General features: G+C 41.0%; 1 protein-coding gene across 2 annotated transcripts in view; it reads left to right on the top strand.

Moving 5' to 3' along the window:
* The first annotated feature begins 10,880 nt into the window (after positions 1-10,880).
* MOSPD2 (motile sperm domain containing 2) overlaps positions 10,881-15,754 on the top strand; it is a 67,395-nt gene continuing 62,521 nt past the window's right edge. Inside the window, exons 1-2 of one of the 2 annotated variants that reach the window (XM_044666959.1) lie at positions 10,881-10,933; positions 11,152-11,221. In XM_044666959.1, the coding sequence (XP_044522894.1) occupies positions 10,925-10,933; positions 11,152-11,221 (79 nt within the window). In that variant the 5' untranslated portion in view covers positions 10,881-10,924. Of the gene's footprint in view, positions 10,934-11,148; positions 11,222-15,754 lie in introns of those variants that run through there. The other variant, XM_044666960.1, reaches the window with a different exon arrangement.

Genomic DNA, 15,754 nt, shown 5'->3' with positions numbered 1-15,754 from the left:
TGGAGGGGCCTGAAAAATATCCTTCAACCTGGGCCATATTTCATGGTGGATTGTTGCCAGACCCAACCACATAGATGTAAGATCCCCAGGGGTGGTCTCGGAGGAAGAGACAGGAGGGTTAGGTAGAATTGGTGGAAGAGAACCAAAGAGTATCTCATAGGGAATAAGAGAGTGGGGACCAGGGGTGTTCTAGGCTTGGAACAGGGCCAAGAGAAGGAGGGTCACCCAGTCTATGCCAGTCTTGAGGACCAATTAAGATAAGGTCTCCTTAATTGTCCTATTCATCCTTTCTACCTAGCTGAAACTCTGGGGGTTATACTCACAATGTAGGTTCCAACTGATCCCCAGGGCAACCAAGAGTCCTTTAAGAATCTTACTTATAAAGGCTGGTCCACTGTCTGACCCGATGGAGGTGAGGAACCCAAATCAGGGAATGATTTCCTCCAGGAGCTTCTTAGCCATTGTTTGGGCAGTCTCTGCTCTAGTCAAGAATGCTTCAGGCCATCCTGAAAAGGTATCCCCAAAAACAAGGAGGTACAGGAACCGGAGCTTCCCAGGTCTAACCTCAGTGAAGTCAATCTCCTAAGACTGGCAGGGGCGTTTCCCACCCCCCCCCACCCCCCACAAGCAATGACCAGGATGTTTACCGGGTTTGGGGGAATGCATTAGCTGGCAGGCTTGGCATGTCTCTGCAAGTTGGGCTAGGAAACTGCGTTTTCTCGGGAAACACAATTGTCCCTTCTCCAGAAGCTGGGCCAATTTCTTTTCCCCAAGATGGGTGAGGTGATGAAAATGAGTGCTCAGCAACTGTCACAGAGTTTCAGGTAGGATTCTGTTGCCCTCTGGGTCTCTGTACTAGGGGCCATCCTTCTTTCCTTGGTGTTTCTTAATCCATTCTAAGTCTCTGAGCATGGAGGCGATATTCATCATGCAGGAATAATATCAAAACATTGGGGGGGTGGGGGGTGGGGAGACCCGTGGTCGTCTATGACTGAGACCCCTGAATTGATGAAATGAATGTGGGCTCCCACTTTGTGCAGGAGATCTCGCCCTAACAATGGGGCTGGGCAGTCAGGAATGATGAGGAAGGAATGGGTCACTCGATGGAGTCCAAGGTCCACCCGGTGGTTAGTAGTCCAATTATACCATTTTGTGCCCGTGGGGACCTGTACCCAGCTGGTCTTGGAGGAAATAGACCCTTCCGGGGCAGTAAGAACTGAGAATTGTGCACCAGTGTCCACCATGAAATTCACCAGTTTCTCCTCCACTTTCAGGGTTACCCAGGACTCTGGGAGGGGCTTAGTGTCCAGTGCCCTTCAGTCATCTTCCTCCTGGGTCCACAGGACCTTCGTGGGATACTCATTGTGGCGGGGGGTGAGGGGTGTGGGCCAGTTGTCGTTCAGTTCCTTATTCTTAAACCCACTGCCCTGATTAATCAGTCATTCCCTATTAAGGTATGGGCATTGCCACTTCCAATGGCCTTCCCCGTTACAGTGAAAGCAACACGACCATATCCCACAATCTTGATTGGGATTGCTCCCCTGGCAGCCGCTGAGTGACTGGTTTAAGTTTGCAACACCTGCCACAAAAATTCTAGCTAGGTCCTGTTGGTTCTTGCAGTCCTGCTTAACCTTGAACTCCTGGTCCTCCAGCCAGAGGCGCTCTGCCCTTTCATCGGTAGTTTCTCAGGAGAGTGTTAAAGCCTCACTGTGCAACTTTGAGAAGGTCACTTAATGACTGTTCTCCCAACCCCTCAATCTTTTGGAGTTTCCGACAGATGTTGGGGGCAGACTGATTAACAAAAGCCAGGAGAACAGTGGCCCTGCTCGTCTCTGCCTGGGGATCCATAGGTGTATATAGACAGAACACTTCCTGCAGTCTTTCCAGGAAGAATGCGGGACTTTCCTCAGGTCCTTGTCTAACTAGATTTACCTTTGCCAAATTTTTGGGTTTGTGAGCTGAGGCTTGGGGACTGGCCATGAGAGTCTGGCGATAGACAAGGAGACACTCCCTACTTTCAGGCTGGTCAAAATCCCAGTTGGGGCGGTTCAGGGGGACTGCCTCATCAATGACGTTAGGCTGGTTGGTGGGTCTGCCATCAATCCCAGGAATGTTCTTCCTGGCTTCCAGGAGGATTCACTCCTCTTCAGTAGTAAAAAGAACCTGCAAAAGCTGTTGGCAGTCATCCCACGTGGGGTTGAGGGTGAAAAGGATGGAAATCTAGTAAGGAAATAAGTTTCTGAGGTTGCTCTGAAAAGGAGGGGTTCTGGGCTTTCCAGTTATAGAGGTCACTGGAAGAAAACAGCCAATATTGATAGACTCGGGGTCCCCCAGGAACCATCGGACCCACTGCCTATACTGGGAAAGCGGAGGTAGAGGAGGGTTCCTGAGGCTTGAGGTTTGGGGATGCCCTGGCATCCATGGCTTTGGGTGCCATGGGCCAACGGGCCTCTGGTTCCCTAGTCCTCCCACCTCCACCTCATGATCTGCTCCCAGGTGAGAAAACAGGGATTGGGTGGGGGGTGGAGGCAGTAGGTCAGGGAGCTCAGAGGCAGAGTCAGTCAGATAACATGGGTGGGGCTAAATTCCCTGATCCTGATGCTCTCTGGGAGTGCCCTTGCCTTGTATCCCCTTTACCCTCCGAGAGGGTTAGAGTCCTAATGGCCCTCTTCTGTGGGTCTTGGGGGTCTGAGAGCAGGAAGGACTGAAGCCATAGGGGCGGGTCCAGGACTAGATCTTGCCATGTAAGAATATAGGAGATCTGATCGGGTGGCCTTGTGGACCCGGATCCAGGATTTTAGTCTTGATTTTGGAGATTATTCCTAAGTCAAGAGTCTCTTCTCTCAACCACCCCAGGCCAAATGCGGGCCAGTCTGAAGAGCAGAAGGTTATTAAGTTTGCCCTTTTTGACCAACATGGACAGATTATGGGCTCTAGGTTTAAAAACAGAGAAATGGGAGGTCATAAGAGTGGAGTAGATTCTCCCTGTCCCATGACTGCCTTTAGAAGGAATGGGATTAGCAGACCATATATACAGACAACACAAAAGCAGAAAAAAAGATGTAGAGCGGAATAGACAACCAAAATACACACCATGTAGTTGTAGGTTCACTCACCCTAAGAGATAAGGGGAGATTGGCCTGGAAAATAGTGTGATGTGGCCAAGTCCCTGCCTGGACTTCTCCCTTCTCTCCTTTCTTCCAGTGCGCCCTCTGGTACTATCTCAACTTGCCAGAGACCTCTAACCCTCCAAACCTGGAACTCTAACCCTTGCAGTGGAAGTCCAACCTCACAAGTTACCTTTAAATCTCTGGACAGTCAAGTGGCCAGTCAAGTTGTAGGACTCCCCTAGTCGAGATGCTCGTGCCCCACAGAACTCCTCTCTCTCCCTTCAGTTTCACCGAGAACATGCTCAGAGGGACTGTTAGCACTGTGGTTTGGCAATAGGCTTCCCTGTATAAACCCCAGGGCCAGAGGGGCCAGCCAGCCACTTAGCCTTACACCACGAACTTCCAAGACCTTTTCCCTTGTCCCTGGCGCAAGCCATGGATTAGAGCCCACTGGACCCAAGCAGTCTTGGCAGCAAGGGCAGGTCAGAACTCAATTATCCCTGTGGGATCCCAGGCGAGCCCCCATATGAAGGGCCAGGAGCCTATCCCAATTATGAGTCCGAGGCCAGCAATTGAAAATGCAAAGGGAATTTATGGTCTAGCTTGAGCTAGGGTCTTGCGCCGAAAAGCTGACACAGACCTCATGGATGCTGAGCTGGTCTAGGGGTCAGGTATTAAGCAGGAACAGGTACAAGGAAACAGATGTCTGTTCAGATAGCTGCAAGGTTGGAATTCCTGCAGAGAAGCCTGTTTTACTATATATATATAGTAAATATATATAAACTATATATAAACAGAGAAGCCTGTCTTACTATATATATAGTAAATATATATAAACTATATATATATAGTTTTACTATATATATATAGTGTTATGCAAGGGTCAGGAATTTTTAGTTCTAACCCTCTGGGTTCCACACCTGATACAAGCACTGAGCGTAGTGTTAAGGACCCTTATAATGGGTATGGTGTAGAGGCTGGGTTGACAAAAATGCCAAGGGGGTGTGAAAAGATGAATTTCTTCCCTGATCTTAAGATTAGTCAAGCTCTCAACTGCAGTCAGCACAAAAAACTCCAGGATCAGAAGCAAGAAAAGACACTTCAAAACTTGTAGGTTCTTCTGGTCTGTAATGCTTTCCAAGAATGGAAGCTGTTTGAGATAGGCAGACCAGGCTATGCTTTGTAACAAGTTTCCTTCTTAAATAAAAGTTAAACAAAAGGAGACCCTGACTGGAAGGTAAAGAGCCTTTTTTTTTAGGGTTTTTTGCNAATATATATAAACTATATATATATAGTTTTACTATATATATATAGTGTTATGCAAGGGTCAGGAATTTTTAGTTCTAACCCTCTGGGTTCCACACCTGATACAAGCACTGAGCGTAGTGTTAAGGACCCTTATAATGGGTATGGTGTAGAGGCTGGGTTGACAAAAATGCCAAGGGGGTGTGAAAAGATGAATTTCTTCCCTGATCTTAAGATTAGTCAAGCTCTCAACTGCAGTCAGCACAAAAAACTCCAGGATCAGAAGCAAGAAAAGACACTTCAAAACTTGTAGGTTCTTCTGGTCTGTAATGCTTTCCAAGAATGGAAGCTGTTTGAGATAGGCAGACCAGGCTATGCTTTGTAACAAGTTTCCTTCTTAAATAAAAGTTAAACAAAAGGAGACCCTGACTGGAAGGTAAAGAGCCTTTTTTTTTAGGGTTTTTTGCTATTCTTCCCTTCTTTGCTTTCTTCCCTAAACCAAAGCTGTGAGGGACAACAATAGCGTATTTGCATACAAAGGACTGATTACCTCATATCAGGAGGAAAAAGGAAAAAAATCAAGGAGGTTTATTTTTCAAAACTGACTTTAAATCTACTGATTTTTGGTCTATTTGCCCTCAAAAGAAACCATAGAGGAGTCCCCTTGTGAAAAAAAAAAAAAAATTCCCGAGTTGCAAGTCTCTCTCAGTCCAGGGTCAGCTTAAGACTTTGGCTTAAAAAATAGCTAGTGCAGGCTGGAGAACCCACGTGGGGTAGAAGAGACTGGTTTGAAAAAAATTTTATGCCTTCTCTGGGAAAAAAAAATGCAGCTCAGAATGGCAGGTGGTTCTGATAGCGAGCTAGAGGCTGGATGGGTACTTCTCAGGCTGAAAAGGCAGCAACAGCAGAGGCGACTGGCAGAGCACAGACCAGAGGGTAGGGCAGCAATGGCCATGATGGTCTGAAAGCAGATAGGCTGGGTGGCCAGAGAAAAACTTAATAACTTAACTGAAAATCTCTCTTAAAAATATTTGAGAATTTTTTTTCTCTTCGTGGTAAGCCAAAATATGGATTTTAAAATTAACATCCAATACTCCAAGTATTATGTTTATAAAGATTTATTAAAAGTAAACTAACATAAAAAAATACTAACCCAGCCCGCTTAGGAGAGCAAAAGAGGAAGAGAGAAGAGCTACAGAACTTATAAAACCATAACGTGACCACCCAAGCATGGAGGGGCAGGAGAGATTAAAAGGAATTTTGGGAAATACTAAGGGACTTCTGGGGGATGAAGTCCAAGGTTCAAAATCTCCATTGATTCAGCATTCTTCAGTCACATATTTTTATAATCTTAATTGAATTAGCAGTTTAGGTCTCCGATTCCTCAAGTATAAAATGGTAAAAATACTTTTCAAATCACAAGAAGGATTAGATAAGACAATGTCAACATATGATAAGTCAGCTGAACATTTCACAGCTATAGAGACAGATTCTGGAAATGATCTAACTATAACTATCCATAAAAAATAATTTTTAAAAGACAATCTTAAGAAAATAAGTGCATGTGAATGGGAAGTAGTATATGCAGTAGGAAAAGCAATGGTTTGGGGGTCAGAGAATAGCAGTTTGAATTTCAATTGTGTTGCCTGTGATTACTACCTGCTGGGACATAGAGAATGTCCTATAACTTCATTAGGTCTGTTTTCTCATCTGTAAAATGTAAAAGTGAGGGGTGGATAATCTCTGAGGTCCTTTCCAGATCAAAATTCTATGTTCTACAACTAATGAGTTGTAGTGGAATGCCAGAACATTTTTTTATATCAGTATAAAATCTAAGTTAAAGAACCCAATCCAATAAACATTTATTAAACATCTACAAGGAAAGGCAATGTAGGAAAACTGATGGTCTTAAGAATCAGAACTCTTTAATCCTAACCTTGATACTTACTGTGACACAATAGATAAGTCATTGCCTCTCAAGAGTTTTCTAAACTATCTACTTCATAGGCTTGTAAAGAAACCATTTGGGAAACCTTAAAGTGATACTTTATAAAGTGATAATGTTATTGTTATTTTCATTGTTTAGACAGGATTCATATATACATGGTCCTGAACCAAGCCACTACCTTGTTATGACCCTTATATTTTAGTTTTATGTGGAATTCAGCACAGGTGGTTAAAATAACTAAATTGAATAAAACTATTTTGATACAAGCACCTTCACTGGAGGCTCACTGAAAGCATCCTTGATATAGCTCTACTTGATGATAGGACAACATGGATATGGACCTCAGCTTATTACCATATGATTTTGATATCCCTGTTAGGTCTATTATATATTTAGTGTGGTGATTACAACTATTTGGAATGTTTTTCTTAGAAACAAAACAAAAAAAGCCACCACTCTTTAAATTTTCATGGATCAACATTCTGTCCTGGTTATTTTGATTAATAGTTTGGATAAAAAAACATAACAAAAAAAGCAGTCCAATTGAAAAAATTTACAGGTTGAGCTCTCAAGTCTGAATTTGTAGCATGAGCATTTTGCATGTATATTCATGGAAAACAATGAGTTCCTAATTTTAGCCAAGAGTTAATGTTATGCTAGGCAGTAGGCTCTTCATTTTTATAGTCTGCAGCAAAGCCTGGAAGTTTCTATCATTTCTTTGAATAATATACATCCATCAGTATGTATGGCCTTCTTAAAAATAATCTTTCTAGCAATCCGGAATTATGCTCAGTTATAAAACTGTGTAAACCCTTAGACTACTGTTCAGTCTGTTTCCCAAGAGAATTAGAGAAAAAGAAAAAGAACCTAAATGTTCTTTTTTCCTTAAACCATTACCTTCTGTCTTCAATTCTAAGCCAGAAAAGCCAGGTAATGGCTAGCCTAATTGGGATTAAGTGACTTGCCCAGGATCACAAAGCTAGGAAGTGTCTGAGGCCAGATCTGACCCGAGGTCCTCCTGATTCCAGACCTGGCACTCTATCCACTGTGCTACCCAACTGCCTAAAACCATTATGTTTTAAAATATTTATAGCAAATCTCTGTGGTGGCAAACATCTAAAAAACTGACTGGATGCCCATCAATTGGGGAATAAACTAACAATGGTATATGATTGTGATAGAATACTACCGTGTAAGAGATGAGCATATTAATTAAAAAAAAAAACTACATGAAATTATGAAAATCAAAATGAGAAGAACCTAAGAGAATTATATAGTTACAGAATAAATGTTTAAATAACTTCTGAATGTCCACCTCCAGAGGAAGAACTGATAAGTAGAAACATTATAAAGATATATGTTTTTTTGGGGTGAAATAATGCCTTTTTGGGAGCTACATACTTGGAAATTGAAGTAATAATTACAAAAAAATAATAATCCTTCTATAATTTATGATGGCAATGCCCTGGTCCCAAATTGTCATACTAAATCCTTCATTTGCAGAAACAAATCCACATGATTCAGCCATTTGTTCAATGCTTCTTTGTCAACATATCATCTGAATTCAAGTGGGCATTTGTCCATAAAAGATTTTATAATTCCATTCTTAGATTTTAGCTATTTCACAGACTATCCTGAGAGAAACCACTTTTAGTTAAATTCAACAAATCCAGTATGTACCTATTACCAGGCTTTATGCTATGGATCAGTGAAATAACACATACTTGTTCCAAACATTACTGTTGGTTTTGTACACTAAAAATGTCTATCCTCATCTTTTTGGGAAGGAAATATTCATCTTTCCATAGCTACCTCAGGGTAATGTGCTTCATGTTTAGTAATACAATATGGATTTTTGTTAAGACATCTTCCAAATCTGTTATGGTATGTTTTACAGTTACAAAAATACATTGACTGGTACTGTATAAATAGTGTTGATTGCTTTAAAGGTGCTCTTCCCATTCAGTTTTGACTTCAGGATGCCTTTATGTCCAATGATATGTGTGGCTTGCCTGGAGAAAGTCAAATACTGTCCTAATCTGTGATTTCACTGGTGTATAGAATTCCCTATTTGGAAACTGCCCCTGTTGGTATACTTTGGGTATAAGTTGCTGGAGATACTGATTCAAAGGTTTGCTTTCTACACACTATACTTATTAAAAAATAAATTAAGAAACTATCTGAAAAAGTGTTAATGCTTATACATATGCTCTTGTTTTCTTTAAATTAAAGCATAGGATATTGAAAATTACATTAATAAAAATATAATTTCACCGAGAAGAGACTGTCTATTGTGTGCTTCACATTCAAGACATCTTTTTTGAAAGAATAAGATTCTAACAGTACATTCTGAATGAAGATCAGCTACATATTAACTGCTATTACTGGCAAAAATAGTATTTTATACTTTCTGAATTCGAGTTATACATACATGTAATGTTACTGAAATATTAAATCACTGGACTTGAAATCAGAAAAAATCATTTATAGGATTGAAAGGTTGCAACAATAATATTTAATGTCATGTCTATGTGAGATGTTTTCTTAAGTGAAAGTTCTTGGGGATGACTCAGTTTTCTGACTGGTTTAACCCCACCCAAGTAGAATCAAGCAATTCCAATATCTAGCATTCAACTACCACCAGTTCCACCTTATTAAAAGCAATCATCAAATAGAGATCAGGTTTTTATTTAACTGTCCATTCTATAGACTAGCATCTAAGCCTAAAGCTGTAAAAAGAGATTCTTTCCCCTTTCTCATGAGCTCTCATTTGACAAGTTATCATCATTGCTAGAGGTCTAGAGAACATAGTACAACCAAGGAGATGGTAAAGCATCTTATTGGACGAAATGCAGGGGCAGCTAGTTAGCACAGTTGGATACAGTGCCAAGTTTAGAGTCAGGAGGATGTGGGTTCAAATCAGACCTCAGCTATTTCCTAGCTGTGTGACTGGGCAAGTCACTTAACGCAGTTTGCCTGGCCCTTGCCCTCTATCTTACCAATGTTACAAACACAGAATGTAACAATTTTAAAAAAAGAAAGGAAGACATTCTAGGGGTGTGAGCAGCCATATCTAACTTGACAATAGAGGAGGCAATGCTGAAAGGGATTGGCTCATCATCATTAGGAAGGAAAAGTACAGTAGAACTGAGGGTTCCCTCCAGGGGTGCAAGCAGTGGTAAGGGGGAGAGCTTAGCATCTAGCTAGGAGAAAGAAAGGGGAAAGAAATATTGAAATGACAGTTGAAGAGCTGAGGGAAGGGCTTTTTTAGTATCTGTTCCTTCTTCTATTTGTCATTTAACAGATAAAAACTGTCAACTGAATATAAAACATTGTGATAGGCAAATGAATGGCTCCCTCTCCTCAGTGAAACTTTAATTTTTATTAATGCATTTTTCAATATCCTGTTTTGTTTTTAAAAATGGAGTATATGTATAAACATTAACACTGTTTCAAGAAGTTTCCTTTTTTAAAAAAAAAGGCATGTTAAGGAGTAGCTTCTGACACATCTCTGAGATACTATTGCCAGAGTGCCAGTCTGGCTCTTTCTGGTTTTTAGGCATTTGATTTATCTCTTTCCTGATTAAAGACTTGGTTTTTCTGACTACTTTTAGTAGTTCTGTTTTCCAAAGTTAACCCTCCGAAGGAGGTAAGCAGTGAACTCTAATCCATATTTCACAGATAGGGAAACTGAGGCTAAGAGAGGCGAAGCAGCGTGTCCAAAGTTCCACGGAGCAGGTGAGCACACATCTAGGACTAGAACTCGGGTCACCCATTTGCAAATAAGTACGAGTGAAAGTCTGCGGCTCTGAATTGGAATAACTTTGACCTTCAGCCCAAAGATCTTATTAACTACCAAAGTCTGACGCCCACCATCCATTCAACGGGAAAATGGGTACAGAGCGTGGCTTAGGGCTGTGTTTGGAGGACTTGTTTTAGAGCTGACAACCTCCAGGATCCCGAGAAAGGGAGGTTCCTAAATTCCCCTCCCACCTCCACCAGAGTAGGATATGAGGGTATGTTTTCGCTTCTTCCTCCCCAACACCTACCTTTGTGATCCTGCTCCGCCAACTGTCACCTACACGCTCCGAATGTCCCGCGCTCACAAGGCATCCTGGGAAAGAGTGGGAAGGGGGAAGACCGTCTAACCCGGAAATGAAGCCCGGACTACTGGGAGGAGTTCAGGAGGGGAGGTGGGGAAGGCGGTGGAGGATGGTGAGTTTGACTACAAAACCCTAAAGCATCCAGCCCCAGGGAGGAGGAGGCGGGGCCAAAGTCCTGCGGGGGCGGGACCAGAGGTATGGTAGGGGCGGAGCCTCCACTCGGGGTTGGGTTTTGGTTTCTGGGGGAGATACTGGAGGGCGGAGTTTGAAGGAAACCCATTTTGGTACCGCCCCAGGCCGGAGGGGGCAGCCTTGGGTTGGACGGCTTCTCTCCTCCCTCTCCGCCTCACCTCCTTGTGGTGTCACGAGACCTTCCCGCCCCACTCCTCCCCTCCCTCCTCTCTGTTGCCTTCCTCCGCCTGTTTCGCCTCCGCGGATCCTGAGCTGGTGATGTGAGAACGGGCGTCGGCGGTAGCAGCAAAGGCACAGTAACGGTGGTGGCGACTGTGGTAGGCACCATGGCCCAGGTGAGCAGATGCTGGAGTCCGCGGGTCAGCGGACGCGCTCCGAGTTGGGTTGGGCCTCGGTTCCTCCCGAGGCCTAGGAGGCTCCGCGGGGGAGATAGGATAGAAAAGAAGGGAGACCAGGGTGCGGGAGAAGACCCCAGGGCCCCGGGGAGACTCCTGGGGAGGAGGCCCAAGGAGCGTTAGTCTGCCTCAGTGCCCATTCCTGTGTTCTTTTACAGGTTCCTTCTCAGGAGAAATCTAAGCTTATCAGCGAGACCCGGAGGAGGTTTGAAGCCGAATATTTGGCAGGTGGGTATCATGAGGGGATAGCATTGTCTCCCCAACTTTCCTCGAGGACCCGCCGGGTTCCCCCTGGAAACAGCTCGAGCCTTCGAGTTTGGGGCACTCCCCCCCCCTTAGGTGTTGTTAATTTCACATCTTGTTTGAACCAAATCCCTCTAGAAGAAGTAGGTGTGTCGTTTTTGTGCTCCTCAGTAGGATTCTTGGATGTAAGATGTTGGAAGAGACCTCAGAGTCCACATAGTCCAGAGGTTCTCAACCTTTTTTTGTGTCATGGACCTCTTTGAAAGGCTAATGAAGTCTGTGGACCCTTTGGCACTCTGATGAAGCCAGTGAACTCCTTTGGCACAGTAATGGACCCCCTTGGCGGTCTAATGAAGCCTACGGACTCCTTTTCAGAATTATGAATTACTTTAAAAAAAAAAAATGAATAGGGATCCAAAAGGAACAAATTATATTTAAATCAAGTTAAGCTGAGGTTGTTGTTTTTTTTGAAGCACAGATTTAGAACCTCCTCTTTTTCCCAATGAGGAAATCAAAGCCCGAAGGTTAAGCTTTGATATCACATAGTAAATAATAAAGTCTGTGTTGGAGCTTGACTGTAAAGCCAGTGCTAATTGGACTTGACTCTTGGGATGCTCCTGAAGAATTAAAATGGCCAAATTGTGTTTTGTGTTTTTGTTTGTTGTTTTTTGGATGCTTTCAGCCTTCCCCTTGGGTATACTTGATTGAGGTAAGCAGGTTGTACCAGTGTTTCTCTTCTTAGAATACTTGACACTACTCTGCAAATGATTTCTGTGTTGATAATTTTATCAGTTTACAAGATCAGAATCAGTGGTGTTTCAAAATGGACTGCCTCTAATTTATGCACTTTGGAAGGAAAGCTTGTGCTGCCCATAGTTCCTACCATGTAGATGTTCAGTGAAGAATGCTTTCCCAGGGTAGTTGTCATAGAAATGAGGTAGCTTGGATTTCCATGTTACTTGTCTTGCATACTTTTGAAAAGGACTGCAGTTATGTTTGGCCATGTTTGTTTTGAGGTGTATTCCTCAACTAGTTCTGTACTATATTTACAAATGGCATCTATCTTGCAGGTAGGAAATTATGTTTAACTGCTTTAGTTTCCCATTTTGGTCATGAGGAAATGCCTCTGACTATAGGAGTTTTACACTAATGTCACATGGTTGTGTCATGCCATTAAATGCAGTTCTGGGTTAGAAGCCTGCTAAGGACCCAGAAGAACAAGCAATTTAACATTTTCATAGCAACTTTCATATTTCAGGAAATCTATTGCAAACCCTTCTTAGTATCTATTCTCTTCACACTCAAAATTTTGCCCAGGTTAGAGGACTTTTAACCCATAGATCTTCCAACAATTTGACCCAGAGGCAGTAAATAATTCAGCAATTATGGTTCCAGACAGTGTGCTTAAAAAATGCCAAAAAAAAAAAAATCCTGCTCTCTAAGATTTCTGTTCTAACAGAAGAGACAGCATGTAAATAGATAGTTAAATGACATATATGCTGAGTAAATGGGAGGTGATGGTCTCTTGCAGAAGATGGGATTTGAGCTAATATAAAGGAAGCCAGAGAATCTAAAAGATGAAGGTGAGGAGGTGTAGGAAGCAAAGAGACAGCCAGTACAAAGGAGATGGAGCGTATTATGTGAAGAACAGCAAGTATACCAGTGTAAGCTGGATCATAAAGTACTAGGAGGAGTATAAAGTGTAAGAAGTCTGGAAAGGATGAGAAGGGGCCAGGTTGAAAAGGCCTTTAAATGTCAAAGGACTTGATATTTGTTCCAGGAGGTATCTACTAGAGTTAATATATTGAGTATGGAGATAACCTACTTTAGGAAAATCCCTCTGGAAGCTTAATGGAAAATGGACTGGATTAGAGAGAATCTTTAGGCATGGAGACCCACCAGGAAGCTTTTGCAATAGTACATGCGAGAGGATGATTGTGGTCACTGTGTGAGTGAAGAGTATGTATGTTGTACAAGAGATACTAAGAAGTTAAGAAAGAGGCATAATCATTTAATCTTCTTTCTAAAATAGCTTTTACCTATATGTCAATAATAGTCAATGGTATTTTGTAGAAGATTTTTAAATTTTTAGCACCTGACTTTATTAGTATTCCACAGCTGAAATTTATAAATGACGCCCTGGTGGAGTTGGTATGCAACCTAAATTGTTCTACCATCCAGTAACATAGACTCCTAGAAATTTGGTGCTGTAACAATGCTTTAGAGATAAACTTCATCCAATCCCATTTAGAATGATTGAACAGGATGACCCCAAAGGTCCCTTCCAACCCTTTATGATTCTGTAACCTAGGTTTCTGCAGATCGTTATTTAGGATTCCATTAAGTTTCTTACTCCTTTTTCACCAGTATGTACAAACAAAAATATTAATGTATCTACTATAGATAATTTCTTTATTTCCTAAAGTTTCATAACTAAAAAAGACTAGCCAAAAAAGGAACATTCAATAAAGTGTTTTGAATTTTATCTGCTAGGACAAGATCCATCCTTAAGTTAACTATTTAGAAATTCCTAACTGCCCTTAGTAACTTGTCTTCTTCCTTTGCCTTATTGCAATTCCCATTATAGTTTGTAATATGTTGTTGCCTGAGTAGAGTCTCTCTATAAGCAGATAGGTAGATGGAAATGTCTTGAGCATCTGATATAAGAATCAATAATGGCAAACTGAAAAACTGCTTAGAATCACAAGGTACTCACAGTCTTTGATTTAAAACTGGGATGTGTTCCAAATGTTTGTAAATCCTTTTGAAGTTGATGTTTTTCTTTAGGAACGATGGTTAGGTTTCTGACTTGTCCAAAGAAGCACATTTTATCATAATTTGCTAAATTACCTAGAATATTAATAGTCTTCTATTTATTTTTTTTAATAGGAAAAGATAGATGGCATGTGTTGTATGTAAGATAAACCTAAGTCAGATGGTTCTGCTGGTTAAGATTTGATTTTGGAATGAAATGAAATATTCATAGATTATCTAACACTTAACAAAAGGAAGTTTACTTAAACATAATAGGGAAAAGATAATCAGCAATGATGTAGTGTGGATTTAGTTGAGCGTATCTTCCCTACCTCTCCACTGACCATGTAGGAGTCTGTTAAACCTGAGAGAGAAACTCCTGAATTGCCTTCATCTTTAGGCCACTAGGAAGCTACATCAAGGGCCTAAGCCCCAGTTCCCTAAACCAGTTACATTTCTGCAATTTTACTGTTTTCTTAAAGAAAAATTATATAGCAGTGAAGCTTAACTGTGTTATTCCTATCACAACATCCTATCTTTGTACTACCTTAGATAAGTCATCTCCCTAGGCCTCAATTTCTCATCTATGAGAGTTAGATTTAAGTGACCTCTGAGGTCTTTTCCATCTCTAGCTCTATAATCCCAACTGGGAAAACTTCCTTTTCTTACCTCCTTTCCTTCTGTTTGCCCCTATAACTTTTTTTTGGTTTGGTTTTTGAAATTTTATTCTTTTTTATTGTAAACATATAAGCATCAATAAAAATGAATGATCCGCCATGCCAAGAACAGGCTAGATTATATATGAAATTGAACTTCTGTTATGTAAGCTCATTTTTTTCTTAAAATACTGTAGTCTATATTAAATTTAACACAATAACAAAGATACCTTGTTAGTCTGAGTCACATTTTGAGCTTCTTTCTGTCCTATTCCATACTGTTTTATTACTATTACATTATCCCTCTTTATTCCTATTTTCTATTTCTCCATATAAGCCCTCCTTTATAATAATATAGTTAAAACAAATCAACAGATGTGCTCTGTCTGAAAAAATATTCCCTCACTCTGAGCACCTAGCACCTTTGTGTTTGGACTCCTTTGTTTCACTTGTTGCTGCCCAAGTTGTAGTTACCAATTCATGATCTTCTTAGACTTAGAGTGGAATGTAAAAACCAAGAAGACTATTACAATTGTGTTGTCACCTTTTCCTTATCAATTTCCAACTGGTCATTGGCTCCTGTTGCATTAGTCTTATTGATAGCATTACTCATTCTCTCTTGACATGTGATATTCATTTTACAGGTAGTATACGTATTTTTGTTTTCTCTACATTTAAAATTTACTATACAATGAATTTCAGTGGGATAAGTTCACATAGATTTACTTAGTATGGAAGAATTCACTTAAACACATTTTCTTAACAGCAACTTTTGGGGAAAGTTTTCACAGTTGTCACTTGTAATTATTTTTAGTTATATGCTAGAAATACAACTGAGAATAGAGAGTAGGGAAGAGAGAGTGAGGGTGAGTGTAGAGGAAAGGCCATGTTGTATTGTAATGGAAAAAGTATTGAATCTAGAGTCCAGAGGCATAATACTTTTACTAGTTGCATAACCATGGAAAGCCACTTAATTTAACTCTCAAGTTTGCTGTGAAGCTCAGATAAGATGATAGTCATAAAACATTTAGCTAACACATAGCATTTTAGAAGATCTGCATGACAAAATTATTACTTCAAACTTGATCTAAATTGATCTTTTTTTTCC

This window comes from Gracilinanus agilis, chromosome 3 (genome assembly GCF_016433145.1).
Source record: "Gracilinanus agilis isolate LMUSP501 chromosome 3, AgileGrace, whole genome shotgun sequence".
Classification (NCBI taxonomy): Eukaryota; Metazoa; Chordata; class Mammalia; order Didelphimorphia; family Didelphidae; genus Gracilinanus; species Gracilinanus agilis.
The sequence above is the reverse complement of the archived record's forward strand: the minus strand, read 5'-3'. Positions and strand labels throughout refer to the sequence as shown.